Source organism: Drosophila teissieri, chromosome 3R (genome assembly GCF_016746235.2).
Source record: "Drosophila teissieri strain GT53w chromosome 3R, Prin_Dtei_1.1, whole genome shotgun sequence".
Lineage (NCBI taxonomy): Eukaryota > Metazoa > Arthropoda > Insecta > Diptera > Drosophilidae > Drosophila > Drosophila teissieri.
In genome coordinates this window covers 21,387,644-21,405,992 of record NC_053032.1, presented here as the reverse complement: position 1 = coordinate 21,405,992, position 18,349 = coordinate 21,387,644, and the positions used below count along the sequence as shown (strand labels likewise).

At 46.0% G+C, this 18,349-nt stretch overlaps 1 protein-coding gene across 1 annotated transcript in view; it reads right to left on the bottom strand.

Annotated features, from left to right (window-relative positions):
• Nucleotides 1–7,167, bottom strand: part of LOC122619290 — a 37,578-nt gene extending 30,411 nt beyond the window's left edge. The window contains exon 1 of the mRNA XM_043796129.1: nucleotides 6,778–7,167. Within this exon, the coding sequence (XP_043652064.1) occupies nucleotides 6,778–6,835 (58 nt within the window). The 5' untranslated portion in view covers nucleotides 6,836–7,167. The remainder of the gene's footprint in view (nucleotides 1–6,777) is intronic.
• Nucleotides 7,168–18,349: the final 11,182 nt, after the last annotated feature.

Sequence of the window (18,349 nt, the reverse complement as noted above, 5' to 3'; positions counted from 1 at the left end):
ACATGCTTAAATATCGCAAATGCGGGTATTAATAAGGTGGCTAAGTCGCCCACTCATTACGCATACGACACGTGAGCCTGGTCACAACTCAAGAAGGCAGAAGAGCGCACACTCGTAAGCACCTACCATTAACATTATTAATTCAATTTAACGCTTGGAATGCCTTATTCATCCGTGGCTTCCCACACATAGGCGCTCATTAGGAGCTAGAACGCTGAGTCACCTGCCGAATATTAACTGCAGGCATTAAATACTGTCGCGCTAAGCACTTTCATTACAGTCAAACATCACTAAGCCGTCTATCTGAATTTATATTTATGGATAAATGTTTAACAGGGAAATCAAATTCCAAGTTAGCTATTGCTTAAGATATTAGCACTGGATTTTTTCAGAGTTAATCAGCATGAAATTGTAACTATAAATTTCAGAAATCAAGAAGGTTAGCTCTGTTGCACAATGTCCTTGCTCACTTAACTACGAACTCAGAAGCCACATCATGGGAATGAAAACATTGCCAGTAATTGAAGACTCGGTGCAATTAATTAAGTAGCTGGTGGTGTGAGGTGGAAAAACAATCTACTACTGACTTCAGGCTGCATTCGCTTTGTTTGGCTGCCTTAGATATTAAAAGCAGATAGAGATACATGAGCCAGTTTAGTTTTAAGCGGAGATAATTTGAAAATCTCCTAAGAGGCTTGCCCGCTTTGGTTTACGTTTTACTTCCGGCTGTGAGAATCTACAAATTACTAACCGACTCTTTGCACTTCATCACTTTGTGTGTTGGCCGCTCTCACTCAATTTGCAGTAATCACACTTTATTTGTCTCATTTCTGGTGTTCATAAAAAAACGAAAAGTTCGACCTACTCCTACTCCTACTACTATTTTTTCACATTTTTCTCGCTTTTCCGTATTGTTTGTCATGCGTTTGAGCGCGTGCCTAGATTTTAGCTAGTGTTTTATTGCCTACTTTGGGTCGTCCCACTCGTGCAAGGATCCAAGGATCTAAGGACCCCATCGCCCGCCACACACACACACACACTTTCAAGTGCGCACACACAGCTGCACTAAAACAAAATTACACCCACAGTAGGCACTGTAGGTGGGGGAATGGGTGGTTAGTGGGTGGGGATGAAAAACAAAACATTTGCCTTTCATTTGCGCCCCCTTTGCATAATAAAAATGTGTAGTTTACTTCCATTTTTCCCGCCCCACGCCACTCCCACCACCCGCAGAAGTCGAGCAACTTTGCTAGCCCTTTTTCCAGGCATTTGCCGACGTTATTGTTTGTTTGTTCATGTTTCCCCGCCCATCCGCACTCCCCATTTCTCGCAGTGTCTCCGTGGGTGCGGCTTGTACGAGTATGTGTGACATTTCCGGCTCTGTTTAATTTTCCATTCAGTCTGCTCCACTCTTTCCACTCTTCACTCCTTCCGCCGAGTTATCCGCATTCTTTTTTTTCGGCATTTAATGCGAGTTCTTTTTCACTCGGGCTTGCAATAATAAACTTTTTTAGTGCCTAGACATGTTTTTATTTAGTTGAAGAGGGGCTGTCAGACACTGGAGAGACACTGGGGTTTTTTAATTAATTTTTGCCTACTGGCGTCGAATCGTTCTCATGTACACCATGCTGCCTGTCGCAGCAATACAATAAAATACAAGGCTAACTTCAAATTGTGCTGGCGCTTTTTTGGCAGTGATTAAATTGTTATGGCTGAGCAGTAAGCAAGGAGCCCATCTCGAATCTGCTGTTCCCTGTGGCCTCGACTCACTGATTTGCCAGAGCCGAAAAAAAAGAGTGGGGGGAAGTGAAGCTATATGACCCCAAATGCCTAATGACTACGGATTGAATGCTGGCTGAGCTTCTGTGATTTCAATGGCCTGGGACAGGTTCAATTTATGCGTTTTGCTGTCATTTGTTTTGCTTGACCACACGGCTCTGTGTTCTGTGCACTGTGCTTATGGGCTAAGCTAAGCTCTTTCGGAACCCGGGGTCCAGAAATTTATGCGCCATCACTTTGGTCTTTGGTATCCGGCTGCCTTCCGCTCAAATCCCTTAAAACCCCAGGAAAAAGGCAACAGCCAGGATCATTCATTTCATTTATTTTGCAGGAACTGCCGGCAGCGTTTCACTTTGGCCCTGCTTTAAACTGCTCTCGACCTTTGTCAAAAGTTTTGCGGCCCGAGAACTTTGTGGCAAAAATCAAACTGTGGATAATGATGAATGCGGCCAGCAGTTTGTGGCACTTGGCATGTGGGCCTGAATAATTACCGCATCGCTGGGCTCGCTGCTATTCGAGCTCGACTCTTAACTCTTGTCTCTGAATGGCCAAACTTGGTCAATTTACATGTCGATGTTAATAGCGAATTTTTGTCAGCTCTTTTGGCATTGCGTGTGGCCATCCAATTTATGGATTTTCCCCAAGTTTACTTCGGGTCGAGGCTCTGATTAGGGTTTGCCTGGCCGAGATTTATGCTGCAGTTGTTTCCTGCTGTGAGCGCTCCTATTAAGGCTCATTAAGGATCAAGTTGGTGGTGGTTGGTGGGGAAATAAAATATATTTGTCATCGGTTCTGCTTTAATGGAAAAAAGTGGTGGCTGACAGTACGGCGGACACGGCGATGCTGGTCGCTCATAAACTCATAAATTTGGTGAAAAATGGCAAATCGATTCCGCTCTTTTTTGCGGTCATTGTTATTACAAAACTGTCAGAGCCCCGGACCAAGTGGAAGGCAAATGCAGGCGGCTATATCTCTCGAGTTCAACTCCCCCCCATCTTCAAGTCCCCGGGCAGTTGGCAAATCCCTTTTGATAAAGTGCCTTTCGTCCTTCCAGGCAGACAGGCTCCTTCGAGCTTTTGGCTTGGAGTGTCGCATTATGGCCATTCTCGAAAGGCAACGCCTCGATGGCTTCGCAATTTCCAGCTCAGTACGCTTTAGTGGCGGATTTGGCAATAAGAGGCGGCCAGATTTATACAACTGCTTTCATGCATAATTATTTGCTGACATCTTAATAGTTTTTCCAAGTCTCTTTTTACCCGCTTTGACGTCTATTTGCGCCAAGTCAATTTTACAGCCAAAAATAGCTGACAATCGACTGTGCATTGCTTTTGCGAGCAAGTGGCAAAGCAGGCTTCATAAATATTTTAGATCCTACACTTAGGCATAATTGTTTTGCGGAAGCTTTCCATTTTTATTTGCTTGCCACGATCCGCAGTGCTCATTTTTTTTGTTTTCTAGGCCCCCTTTGGAGCAGCTGGCATCTGTCAGCCACACACACACACGCGTGTATTTATTGGAGGCCTCTTAATGGGGCTGCCGTTTAACGACACTGCCAGGAGCTCCATAAATAATACAAATAATAGAAAACGCTGAAATATAAAATTCCGTTTCCTTGTTCCTCGGCTGCTGTTGCTGCCGAGTCTCTGTATTTGCGTCAATTTGTCGTGTGAGCAACTTTTTTTTGGTAGGCCAGCAAGAAGGAATATAGCATGCCGATAAACCTGGCTAGAATCCCCGACTTTCTGCCTACACGTCTCTACACCACTCTATTTGTATGTCTTGCTGTCGCCTTCTCTGCCCCCGAAGGCGGCCCGAAAACAAGCTTAAGTCCTTGTCGTTCTTGGCGTGGCGACGCCACCTTGGGGCTTTTAAGTTTGACGCTCGTTTATAGACTTTGCACACTCTGCATTTACTTTACGGCGCCGCTGATGCGGCTGATAATAAGACCACGCGGCGTATGCGCAATGTTAGGCTGCCAGGATAAGGGGAATGGTGGCAGGCGGGCAGAAAAACAATGGAATCAGCGAAAGTTGCCCAAAGTTTTTACAGCTCGATACACACACGCCTCAGAGACACCTATACAGGATACGGCAGCCAGCATCCAACCAACATCCAGCCAGCATCCAGCATTCCGCCAGCGGCCATTCGACTCTTGAGGAACTCTCGAGCCGTGCTTTTGTTTCGCCGAAGCTTGTTTTATAACTTTTTGATTGTCTTTGCGCCAAATTTGTGCAAAATTGCTCAAGTCTGTGGCTCTGTGGCTCTGTGGGCCGAGTTGCTGTCTTGTTGCTCGCACCTGCAAAATTGTGCGCGGCATACATTACGGCTGCCATGTATAATATTTGGCTTAATCTGATTTTTGCCACTCAAGTTAACTTCGACAGCGGGCGGGTCGAAACTTTGCCCGCTGGCGGAGCACAACAATTTATAGACCGTTTACAATATTTATTTCGATTCGTCGTAGGCCAACTTTTTTGGCCTGACGTGGCCTGTCGTGGCTTGGCCCCCAATTTGTATGACTTTATTTCGGTGAGAGTCCATTAAAGTGCAATGGCATAGAGAGGCGGGGAAAGTTTCATTAGATATGCCAAAAGCGTCTTTGCACAAGTCAGTACTTGCTCGCTAGTCCCGGGGGCGGAAGGAGCAGCTAGCTTTGTCAAAGTCCTCACATGTCATACGGCAGACAGGCTGGCTGGCAGCAGGCATCCTGGCATTTTGGCATCCTGGCACCAGGCAGCAGGCAGTAGGCATCCCTGGCAACAGCCACGCAGTCAGTTAGTCTGCTGCAGGCTACGGGCGTCCATCTCCCCATCTCTGTCGTCGCCTGTCGTCGCCGTGATGTGTGTACACTGAACACATCCTCGTCGTCGTCCTTCTGCACCCCCCCCCCCCCCCCCCCCCCGCCACCCCCCGTCCCACACAGTTACGTCTTCAGTTGTCCTGGGGGCAGGACGAACCCTGCCATTGAGGCTGCAGCGAGTGCATATGTAGAGGCAGCCACAGTTGCCGGCGGCTGTAGCAATTATTACATCTGTATGGACATGTGGCCACATTAAGTATACGACGCGAAGGCCAGGCAGGACCTGCGGCTGTTGCTCCTCCTGCTCCGTTGTGGCGGCCCTGTCGCCCAAGTGGCCTGGCACAATATTTATTCAAATGTTAGTGTCGTTAGCGGGCGGCAGCCCCACTGTTTAGCTAGGCAAATTGATTTATGTTTTGCTTTAATTTCAAAATTAAATCCATCTTCAAGAGCTGGATTAATCCTTTGTGCGCCAGTATGCCCGTCACGTGCGCCTTTTGTTGCTTCAGTAAATAAGTGCTCGACAGCCAGTTGGCAACTCAATTAGGCCATCAAGCGAAGGGGCTTCCTAATGAACTCCACTTCGCTCCGCCATTAAATCCGACCACCAACCACGAGCCAACCGCTAACGCCCACATAAATAATTCAATCTCAACAATTTGAGCACAGAAAATCAATAATAATCGCATCAAGTGTCGGAGGGCAGTTTCGATTACGCCTTTGGACGCCCGACCAGGCAACGTGTTTAAATTGTTAAGAGCCCGCATCCCACATCCCACATCCCGCATCCCAGTTCCACACACTCCATCCCATCCAGCTGCTAATCTGTGCGGGCGGAGGAGCAAGTCGCCGCTCCATAAAGATTCATTTCGTTTAATGACTTCAAATTGATTTCACTGTGCCATCGGCGCATTTTATATGACGCTGCCTCCAAGGATGCCCCACTCCGGCGGGGGTAAATTGCAAAAACGTGCTTTACGACGGGAGCGATGATCACCGTTTGGTTTGGGGCTTCTCCATCTGCTCCTCGGGTTTTATCCCGTCTCTGGCTCCTTGGCGTATTAATTTTTCAGCAATTACGTTGCCAGCGACAACGTGAAATGGATACAGGCGAGGAGCCTTCAACCGCTCCGCGAGTTTTACAAGCTACTCATTGGGTTTTTTGATTAACTTTCGCTCGAAATGAAGCTGTAATGAAATTCAATTTTGTGGCATACTTTGGCGCACTCATTGGTTGGTTAATCAAATCAAACTGCCGGAGGCAATACCCATTAGCAGTGACATTTGCAATTCATCGAGCGCCCCAACAAGGATCGCATGTTGCAAGTGAGCAGCGGGCTGCTGTCGATAAGCCAGCAATTTACAATTTATTAAAATTAAAAGCATGCGCAACCTGTAAACCTGACAAGCCAGACATTGCCCACTCCCATATATCCTGCGCCATCGAAAGCCCCTTTAAAGGCAGCGAAAGCGGACTGGACCGTGGTGGTATATTTATGAAGTAAATAATCGAAGCGTGCCCAATGAATTATTCATGAGCCTTATGGAAAAGCCAGCAGCCAAGGTGCCAGGTGCTGAGAACGCGTCCAGTGCGTGACTTTCGTCCTTTTCGCTTTTGGAGGGCCAAGAAGGACATACGCCCACATACCTGCGCACTATTTGCAATTAGCCATGCAAAAATTTCCATTCATCAGTTTTGCATATGCATATAGAAGTTAAACGCCAACATGTATAAAAAATTCTGTTCCGCAAATTCGAGCAGCTCAAACAAACCCTTAACTCCATTAAAGATCTGTCTCTACTAAAAGCTAAAAATAAAGTTTCCCTGGTGTGTTGGGATTATTAGGGAAAATTGTTCTCTGGCCTACGCCCACAGCAGTAAATTTTCCTTTAATAGTATACATTTAAACAGCAAAACCAATTTCTAAATTATATTTACAAAAGGATTCAAATTACTATACATATTCCTATTTTTAACCGAAGGAAAATCACTTCATATTTGTAGTGGCGTGTGTTGATAAAACATAAATTAACAACTGAAATAGCTCATATTCCATAGACCCATAATGATGAGTTTGGTCAATTTGTCCTATTTTTAACTCACAACTCACTTACTCACAACTAATAATCAGAAAGCAATCAGAAATGCCACTAGAAATGGGAGAAGCAAACATGAAATTCACTGGAAAAGTACTTACTTATTGGCTTTGTTTGCTGTAATCCTAAAAGTAAAGCGATTATCCAAAACCTATTCATATTTCCGTATTGATTGCTTCCAGCTGCAGTGGCAGATGGGGTAATGGCCTTGTTGAACCTTAGATTGAAATCAAAAATGGGCACTCGGTACGTTTGCAATATCTCAACTGTAGCACTTGAGCGATCTGATTATCTTCACAAAAATAAATGGCAACAATTTATCGGTGGCTCGTTCTGGGGGAATCAAGGGGGGTTACTACTTTTGGCACCACCACCACACCCTAAAACCTAAGCAACTATCGATCGCAGTTTCGATTTTGGGGAAAAGGGAGTTACATGTTTGATTGAACGCGCGCAGCTATTGAGAATTTAATCCTGCTGATCGGATCGCGCGCACTCGCAGGACTCGTAGGACCTCGCCGGCAGGTGTCCAGCCCAGAGCCTTTCACTCTCACAGTCACTCTTTCACTCTGCAACAGGATGCACTTTCACTTTCACTTTCGCTTACACTACACTACACAGCACAGGGTGGACCTTTCGGGCTGAGGCAGTGGCTCACTGGCTCTGGCTTAAAACCACTGGCTCCGGGGCTCTTTGCATGCGCGCACTTGTTGTGCTCGTCGCAAGCGTTTATCCTAGACTGAAGTGGCAGGCGACACGCACTGCCAGCCTGGAAAGTGGACGGCTCAGGATACACCCACACCTGCCGCCCCCTTTTTTTGTAGTGGGAGTCGAGCCTTTCCAGCCACTTTTCCGAGCCAAGCACGTAGCGAGAGAGAGTGTGAGAGCGAAAGCTCGTCGGAGCTTTTGGCCGCTCACTTATCCGGCCAGTTGTTGCGCCACGGCAACAGTTCCCTGCCGAATCCTGCCCCGAATCCAGCGAGTCCTGCCTGAATCAACAGGCTGCCATTCGTGGCCATTCCATTCCATTCCTTCCACTCCGTTTGCGGGCGGCCAAAAGCAGTCGCTTTAAATGCATTAAGTGTGGCCCAGCCGCGGGCCATCTAGCCATTCTACCATTCTACCATCCAGCCATCCAGGCATTCTGCAAACCAGCCATTCCGCCGACAGCACGTCCGTCCGCTGGCCTTGTTTTTTTTAATTACCCAAGCAATTGTCTGTAATTGGTTTCTGTAAAAACAATTTGTGTTATAGTTTCTATTATCGAATTATAACATAAACAGTCAATTTGTGAGCTAATGCTTGTCTGTCGCTCAGAATATGTTATACTTATACAATTTATTTTTACCAAAAGCTTTTACTTATTCACTACGTTTGTTTAATCACAATTTACATATTCACAACTCTTCTTTCTATCAAGCAGTACAGTCTCCTGTGGTCATAATAATTCCTACTCATTTATTCAAACTATAATTACATTAAGGTAACACACTATGTATTTGACTTCAATTACTGAAAAGTAATTTACATTGCCCACCCTTCTCCGCGTCGAATATTTAAACGTGAATCTACAATATTGTAATGTGGCGCTCATGAATACCGAATGTGGCCTGGCCTTCCTGGCCAAGTCGCTCTAATTCATGCGACTCGAATCCTTCCGCTCCTTTGACCATGACAGCGCATTACTCATTCCCACTAATATCCATGTTGACAGGTATCCAGTGCCGTTTCACTGCCGATTCCGATTCCGATTCCTACTCCTATTCCGATTCTGACTTCGAGAACCGGCAAAGTCCTTGGCTGTACACCTGTCATCGCCCACAGACGTACCGAGTGGCATTTAAGCTTTGATGGCATAAATGAACACGGAATTATTTTAGCTAATTAACCGGGATCTACATCTGCGACACGTGCAAAACTTCTTGGCGTTGTCTCCTCTTTTTTATGGCGATTCTACTTTTTAAAATAACGACTGTGTGAGAGGAGCACTGTCACATGGCACATGGCCATAAAGTTTTATGCTCAGCCACGAGGATCAGGACCTGCAGGCGTATCCTGTCCGCGTATCCTGCGCATGGCCGCATCATCTTCCCCACGTCCGTACACTTTTAATTACAAACAATCAAATCAGTTTGTGTTTATGTTCCTTTTTTTCCGCCCCGCCATCCTGCTGGAAATTGGACAGGGGCCACATCATTGTCACAACAAGGACCGCGGACGGAACGGCGGACAGGTCCTGCACTGAACGGTGCCGAGCCACCATTTTGTTTTTCTATGTGTGTTTGGACTTGGGCTTTGACTGCCAGCCTGTCATCATTAGTGACCACAACACAAAAGTTGACATTGCGCTAAATGGGAACATGGCCATGGCTCGCCGACTTGTTTGCTTGCGGGGATGTGCTGACATATCCAGTCGAAGGTATTAAGTCATAAAAATGTGAGGGAGCCGCTAATTTGCGAAATTATTTTTGCTGACCTTCACTTACGTCCATTCGCCACTAACCCACCTTAAACCTGGTAATAACACCCTTTGTAAGCAACCAGGGAGATATGTCCCTCTGCTCCACTTGAAAACTGAACAAATAGGTGCCATCCAGTTCGCATGAAAAATGGAATAAATGCTAGTTGGCAAATATTGACTCATATTGCCGGTCCGTATTTGTTTATGTAAATGCAGAGGAGGTTTGGACAAAGCCCCAACGTTTGCAGTTTGTGCAATTAAAACACGATAAAAAATACATTTTAAAAACAAAATTTTATGGCGCATGCAGCCAGGTGATGTATAAAACACACAAAGCAACCATTTCGTTTAGGAAATCTGTGATTGTTGGCATAACAAAATGGAAATATACAAATTTGAAACGCTAAACGAAAAATGTTTGCTCTCGCTGAGGTCGTAGGAAATTTTCTGCCTTTAAAAAAAAACATGACCCCGGGCAATTTCCAGCGCTCAGCCACAGGAACTTTGGACCGCCCCGAAATGCCTTTCCATTTGGCCATGTTAAGTTGGCAAGACACGCGTGCTGGCCAAAATGCAAGTCAAACCGGCGCCAAAACAAAAGCTCGGCCTTTACTCTGTTTTTTTTTTTTTGCGTTGCCTTTTCTGGCTGCTGAACAACAGCCAACAAAGCTCATTTACACGGGAAATAGCCTAAGTGCAAAAACCATTTAAATGCAAATTAAGCACAAAGTGAAAACATGTGAACAAAGAGGCAAACACACATACATACATACACACGTAGCAAATGCTTGTGGAAGCCAAGTATTTGGGCCATGCTCCTGGTTTTGGCTCCCAACGTGGCTTACACATCGGCTTCGGTTTCGCAGGAATGCCCAACAACTTTGGGCTGCTCTAAATGTAAAATAGTTTAGCGCCGCCAGCGCCACAACAAATAGCTCGACCAGCAGGATTCAGGAGGAGTGAGCACCTCGACCTGCTCGGTCTGTGATTTGAATAAATTCATATGCATAAATGGGCCAGGGAAGTCAACTGCAGCTGACAAAATCAACAACCTGCTCCGACTGCCCGGTAATTGAGTTAAAGATCCAGGTCCCAAGATATCGCCGACTGCTCCGATGGCTCCGATGGCTCTACGGTGTACGGTGCACGGTGGCCATTGCTCCGTTGTCCGGCAACTTCACGAGCAATTTACCCGCTGCGTATCAGCCACGGGCTAATGAAGTTACACACAGCCAGCTGCAGGGGTTGGTTTTATGGCCAAGGTGCATTACAACGAGCCATGGCCGCCGGCGATTGCACACCAGTTGAATGAGCTCGGCTCGATGGACATGGACAGCCAGGGGCTTCAACTCCTGGCCCCCAAGGGCTTCTGTTCGGGGTGGCACCCAAGGTGGAAATAGTTCATGGGCGGGGGGTTTTCTACTGGAGTTAAAATGGCAACCATGAGCTTTGCCTGAAACATATTACAGTCTTCGACTCATCCGAAACCTTTCTCTATAATCCTAGCAGCTGTTTTTCACAAAAAGAACTTTCTAAATTCAAGCCAAGTGACTTACAATTGATGGGGACAACTTTTGGCATTGACTATGAGGTATATTTCTAGTAACTTGGGCAAAATGAGACCCACAGGCATGATACGCACTGTTTTAGACAGCTGATGACCTCAGCAAACCAGCAGAACCATTTTTGGGCTGATACAGAAAAATGCATTTTTTCTCATTTTTCATAAGGGGTTACATCACATTTTTTTGCAAAAAGTAGCCAAAAATTACCATATTACAATATATACACCATTCGATTGGAAATTTCATTGCGAGTTCGGCGAGATATAACATTCTATACTCGGAGCATTATTTCTCTTTCTTTGATAAAAAGAAGTACTTTTTTATGGTGGAAATTGAAACTATGTCATGCCTGCTGCTCAAAGGGGCACAATCAACCCCAAAAATCCCCCTTGCTTACGCCCCTGGTTGATGGGCGACTGCGATGGCAGTTGCTGCAAGTGTCGAGTGCGCAATGCGATAGTCTTTGATTATATCACACCAGAAGGACGAAATTCCGACTGCGAGTGTGCGTGAACTCGATGCGAATAGTCCGAGTGTTTGCTTTATTTATGTGCACTAAACAAACAGGGCACGGACATCACTCCCCCGAGTAAAAAGTGCTGCAGGTGAATGGGGCCGATGGCGTTGCATATGGTGGTGGTGGTGGTGCCACCACTCCAACAAGCCTGCAGCAAATTGAGCAACCGGCCGCAATTATTTTTACACGGCCAGGAGGAACGAGAGGCAGTCATTTAACACATTCTGCAATTGAACCCGATTGGGGCTTGATTCAGACACTGCGAATGGCACTCTTTGTTTGCCAGCGAGTTTTTGTGTTCAGCCTGTTATTATTTGCCTGTGCGTGACAATGGGTCACTGGGGAATAGACAGGCAAAAAATACTTGTCCACATTTGTATAGTTAGTTTTTCATATAAATTTATCGATTCGATGGTGCACAAGTGTGCACAAGGAAATAGCACTTCGAAATGGGAAATCAATCTGGCTCAAAGCGTTCAGACTTATTCATAAGCCATGTGCCAAACAGTTTCACTAAGCACGCCACATGAATTAAGTCGTTCTGGCGTAATAAAGCCCTGCTGCTCGTGATACTTGGTTCGACATTAGCTTGTTGATTTTGTGACCGTTCCGATGATGGGTTCATTCTTGTAAAATCTTATTAACTTTCATTGTTGTGCTCTGTGTGTGTGTGAGTGTATCAACTGTCACAATGAAGTTGTGTCTTGCACGTTTTGCTGCCAAGAGCGACCCACATTTGTTGTTGTGCTCACAGTTCATTTGATATTAATATAGACTCTGGCCACTGACCATTGCCCATTGGTCACTGCTGACTGGTGCCCATGATGATAATGATAATGATGATGATGCTGCTGCTGCTGCTCTGCCGTTGCCGCTACATATGTTTTCATTTGTTTGACGCTGATGATGACAACCCTCATCAAAACTTTGTACCGATGGCCGCTCGATTGCTCGAGCGAGTGGTCAACGGCTGTTGACAGGCCACTTTGACATCGTGTGGGTCCTGCGAAAGGACACTGGCCGTGTGTACGTAAGCTGTATGGTGTACAGTGATACATAATTAAAAGGCCGAGGTCAGCGGGCCGGGGGAAGTTTTGATGCCACGCTCGGATATACCGAAAAACAGAAACACAAACGCACACACACTCGCACTCAGCCCACACACAATTTAACTTAATGGCCAAAGGGACAAAGTTTCTGATTTTCAACATAAAAGTAAACAAGTTGCTTCCAGGTAATTTATTAAGCCTCGACCGGCCATGTGCAACCCAAATTGGTAGCAGTTCGAGCTGGCTGGAGCTGGATGAATCGAAAAAAGGCAACGGAAAAACGCAGAGGTGCAAAGTCAATGAAAATCAAGTGCTGAGGGGGGCAGGGGCGGGGGCGGATATGGCCAGCCCGAAGGCTTTCGGTGAACTATGAGGGATTCGAGGCCCCGAGGAGCGGACCATAGAAACCGAAAGAGTCAGCGAACACATGGAGAAATCATTTGTAGTAATTGAAATCGAACAAAGCACAAGTTGCACACACAGCAAAGGGAGCTGAAAAAATCAAACTGCCACTGGGGCTCGGAACACAAAATAAATGTACAACACCAGAAAGCCAGAAGGAGCGAACGAAAGCGAGTGGATTGAAAGGCAATGGTTGCCTTCTGGTTTTCCAGCTCGAGCTTTACAAACTGACTTCAGACTTCCTGCAGCGGCAGGATGCAGCCCCCAGTCATATTGGCATTCGAATGTGAATGCGCAAGGCTCCACCACCACCACCAACAGCACCACCACCACCTTCATGTGCGGAACATGTGTTGAAAACGTGTTCAACACGGCCAAATGACGGCGACATCGCTCGAGTATTGTGTGTGTGTATGCCATTTGCGCAGATGGAAAAGGATCTAAAGCAGGAGCAGGAGCTGGAGCAGTAGCAGGAGCCAAAATCAGCAACAATTCGCTGTTCATGTGTGAGCAACGCATGCAGTCGTGCATGGCGATGGCGGCTTAGACGCGCATCTTGAATGACGTTAATGCGGCTAAGCGGGAATCTTAACGCGACACACGACCGACGTTTACCCACATACGAGTATATGGTATATGGTATGCAGCATACGTATTATATATGCAAATTGTCGGCCCCGTCGCTCTTAACACTATCTATAATAGGCAAGCGCTTGTCTAGTCATTGAATGCATGAATCGATTCAATCACACTCCTGCCACACGAGGCGTATACGTAATGCTTGTTAATTGCGTGGGGGGGGGGGGGGCCTTTCCTTGTGTGAAAGGACTTGCTAACTAGATTACACAAGCTAGCGAGTTTCACCTTTAGAGATGTGAATCACGTAAATATTTAAAATGCGGAAGTAATAACAAAAGCCGGACCTTTTTTCCATCGATTAATAACCAAGAGTAACGATATCAATTAAGTGAAAGTAAGCCAGATATTTCCAATGATAAATTTCGCAAAAATTGATGCGGCTGAGTCTCGATTTCCTTTTTGGCCACCATCTATGGTTTCTGTCGATGCCAGCAAGAAATGATTGGGTAAACGGAAAAGCACAGCTGCGGCTTGTTGCCCATTTATCCTTAATTATATACACGAAATCGGATTCGATTCGTGGCACAATGATGAGCACACTGACGGCCATACAAAAACGAGCACAAGGCCCGTTGCAAACGGCAACAAGTCAATAAAAAGCGTTAAAAATTAATGCCACATTGAAGAGAGCACGATACGTTTCCAGTTCCAGTCTGATTGGCACTTAATTTACCATTCAATGGCCGGCTCTTGATTTCCAACAGGCCTTTAGCCTGTAGCCGTCGTTTTGTTAAATGCAAATGCGTTGACTTTTTGCGGCACTGTTTGCGTTAATTAACTGCCCGGATAGGTATGCTAATGCAAATAAAAATGCAATTGCTCCTAACTGCCACGGTTATGGCTGCCTAACGGTTGAGTTACGCTCGCACGTGCTCTGCGCCTGTATGGGTGTGGGTGTGAGTGTGAGTGTGGGTGTGAATGCGAATGTGAATGCGAATACGAGTGCAGGTGTTCGCTTGAGTGCACCCAAACGCTTTTGCTGCTTGGGCGATTTCAATAACGCAGCGTTACATCGATGCTGTGCTCCTTGCGAGCGTCTGGCCCTCCAGTTGCCCCAACCAGTTGGCCCCAAGTTCGCCATGGTCAGATAGACAATTGATGCTCTTCGCTTGGCCGGGCGTGGCTGTTTAACCTGCCAGTTGGCCAAACTTCCAGCACCTGAGGGTGGCTGGGATGCACCGCAACAAATGAATACTACATATAGACTTACTTATGTATCACTTTAAAAAAGGTTGAAAACTCCATATATCAACCAAAAACACACTTAAAACAAATGAAGTGAAGCCAATAAATATCGCATCACCCGATTCCCTTTTGATTGCTAAAGTATTGTTACATTTTATTGGTATCCAAAAATATTACTTCACAGCATATGCCGCGCATATGAATAAGTAATATATATTCCTCGCTGTGTGCGCCAATGTCGATGGCAAAACGAATGTGAGTGTGTGAATGTGTCGATAAGTGCACACAATCCATTCGGTATTCAAATTACTTTAAATCGCATTTGTCTCGCGTGCACCGAGGTGCTCGCCCAGCTCTGCGCCCGGCACGTCCTTTCCGCAAAGTTGCAGTTAAATTTGCAGCAGGACTGCCAAATCAAATTTAGTAAAAGTCACTAGCACACGAGTGGCTGAGCAAACACAGATACAAACGCCCACATATGCAGTTGCCAATGTACGTATGTATGTACATATATACATATGTGTATGTAGACTCTGTCACAGACAGACAGTCCGAGCAGTTTGGTTTTCAATTAAATTTATGGCTGGTCAACACAAAGGGGGTTCCGGGAGTGGAGAGTGGGAAGTGGGGAGTAGTTTTGAGGAGAGCTGAGGCAGTGAGCCCCACTTTAATGCCAGAAAGCTAGGAACTAGAAAAGCTAAAAGCGAAAAGCGAGCCGAACAACGGCAAAGTTCATTTCGGCGTGAAAGGACGAAAATCGATTAGATCCAAATCTTTTAATAAGTTTCATTTCCGTTTTGTGCTGCCTTTCGGTTGGGCGCTGTCTGCGGCTGAGTACGGCCTTGGTGGGTGGTGGATAGTGGGTGGTGGTGGTGATGGTGGGCGGAGGCACTCCCCTTTCACAGACGCCCCTGGCGGGCACTCCCATTTGCATTGCGACTTGCGGACTGGAAACTGTCTTAGATCCGCTCCCCCATCCCCGCTCCCTTTTATTACGTATATTAGGGTGCGATTTGGAAATTGCGGTTCAATTGAGTTTCGGGACTTGTCGACTGCCGGCAGTCAAGTGGTTGGCAAGCAAATTAGGCCAAACCAAACCAAACCAGTAAAACCCACACCCACACCCACAGCCACAGCGGGGCGCGATTTATGATTGACTGGCCAGTCAAATCAGAATCCGGATTGTAGTCGATAATTCGTTGGCGATTGTGATCTCCGTTTGCCAACTCACTTGTGAATGTTTCATGAGTGGCTCCTGTGCTGCCGAATCAAGGCATTAACGAAGCTATTTCGGGGGAAAAGCTAATTGTCTCGAGGTTGACTGTCATGTCGGCAATCAGGTAGGAAATGGTCGGGCATAGAAATGGAAATCTCACCCTTCACCACCAGCAAATTGCTCGCCCGAAAACAAAGGGGATAATGATAGGCACAGCGGCCTGCTGTTTCTGCCAGGACACCTGGTCAGCAGAAAGGCTCCCCTACTAAGCCTGCCACACATCACACAGAGCTTACACTTGGAAAAAATAGTGGGCTTAGTATGATACTTTTATATGCTTTTATTAAACATAACTAATATTAGGTACTCAAGTATTAAGTACTTTAAAAGATAAGCTTTAGTCTACTTAGTACATTTTTCTTAAAGTGTTCTTTGTTTACGGTGCCTGTGCGTTCCAAACACAGCCATCGCAGCTCAGCTGCGGCTTTTGACCACGCTTCTTTTGGACGCCTTCGTCGCGTCTTTCCTTTCAGCCGGATTAATTGGCCGCGATGTGACACACACACTGGCAATCACTCACACACACACACACACACAGTTTGTAAGCTGCTGGTCCTCACGTATGCATGCGTATGCCACGTCAACAAATCATTCACGCGGCCTGAAAGTAGGCAGCACTATTTTAACTTATTGCCTCTTTACGAGCACTTCAAGTTTTATGGGAGTTTTTCATTACTTTTCCGCTGGCCAACATGAATGATGTGGCGACCTGGCGATTTCTGCTTTTGTTTCGTTTCGTTTCCTTTTGTTTCCCTCCGTTTTCGCCATTGCCTTTCATTTCGATTCGGTTTCCATTTCGCACTTTTTTCGCTTTCACTGGCCAGGCTTTCGGCACATTAACGACATAAGCAGCGACTGACAGGACACGCCAACTGCTTGGCACGCACGGCCGGATGCCTGTTGTCCTTTGTTGGCTTTAATGCGGCTTAAATGCTGCCTTTCGAATGGATTTGCCATCCTTGGGGCTGCTTTAAAGCCCCAACCCACATGCGAAACTAATTACACGTTTAGATGTCCCCAAGGACGGAGGAATGGGGAACGGGGATATGTCAAAGAGCAATTAAAAATAATCGATATGCAACACGGCCAGGCGCGCTAAGTGAGCCTCGACCCCCGCAGGACAATTAAATTTAGAGCTCCGCCCCAAAACGATAACAATTTTTCACAAAGGATTAGAGAGCTGTCGGCAACACGTCGGCACTTGGCAATTTTTGCAGCATTCGATTGTAGTTGCTGTTTTCCCAGCAAATTACTTTTCCCCATGGCCAATATTGCTGCTGCCCCAAACCGCAGCGCCAACTGTTTGTTTAATTAAATTGCAAAAGCAAGCAGAAACGGAAAGTCCCTTCTCCCTTCTGGGCTGCAAAGTTATAACCGTTGAGCTGAGCTGAGCTGACCAACCGGCAGCAGTCATTTGTATTAATTGAATAAGAATTACGCTTTAATCCGATATAGACAATATGGACAATATAGTCGTTGACCCAAAGTACCGGGCCAAATGGCAGACATTTTGTCGGCACTTCATTTTATATCTCGAACATTTTATTTCTACGAGCACTCCGCTCCTATTTTTGTGTGCTTTTATATCGCGTTCCCTGGAAATTACGCCACCGCATACATAGCTAATGCCAGGACCCACGGCAATTGTTATTGAATCCGTCTAAATACACGGAGCAGGAAACCCGAGGATGTGTAAGGAGATCTCCTTCTCCATGGGTGTGTGCGGACCTAAAAGGAAACCGGAGGAACAGGAAATTTCTCGGCTATAAATAGAGAGGAGGGCATTTAAAATTCAAGTCTAGCCCCCTCTGTATTTTCACCTATTCCACCTGCCAGGAGCCCTCTGCTGAATGGCCCCCTAATTAGCCGTAACGATGGCACATATTTTATACTTTATCAATCCTTGACCCTGCGGCCCTTGGGCTTGGGCTTGGGAAACTGTAAATTGTTTTCAATACTCGAAATTATTATTATATTATTAAATTATTCATGAGTGTGGGAGTCTGGTTGCCATCTGCCCGAGGGCACTTAAAATATGAAATATGACAGAAACATGCGAGATAGGAATCAGAGTCTCGTTGTCGTCCTCGCAAAGGAAAGCTGGGCAAGGAGAAGTACGGCACATGACAGGATCCCTCTGGCCTCCAGCCATAATGCTCGGCGGTTGGATGGTGAATGGTGGAAGGTGGATGGTGAGAGGAGGGTGCTCTTGAGTGGCCAGGAAGTGGCTGGGGGGGAAACAGCTGGTTCCTGCCCCTTGCTGCATCTTGGTTTTTGCATGATAATCGCCTTTAAGGTTTCATGTTAAAGCTGTCACTGTTCGTGGTTGGAAGTCTGTCAATGGCATTCCTGTTTATTTTCCTTTTCTCTCAATTTAGCAGCACGAAGAGGGCAAACTTCAGTGGATCATAAGTTTTCGGTTCGTTAAGCTGTTAATATGTTTCCACACACTGAAATCCCTGGTGACTTCAAAGTTCTTAGACATATTTAAAAGCATGTGGGCGCTATGTTTCTTTTCTTTGTATTTCTAGACGTATAAAACTACTTCTTAAATAGGTACAATCAATAATATAGATATT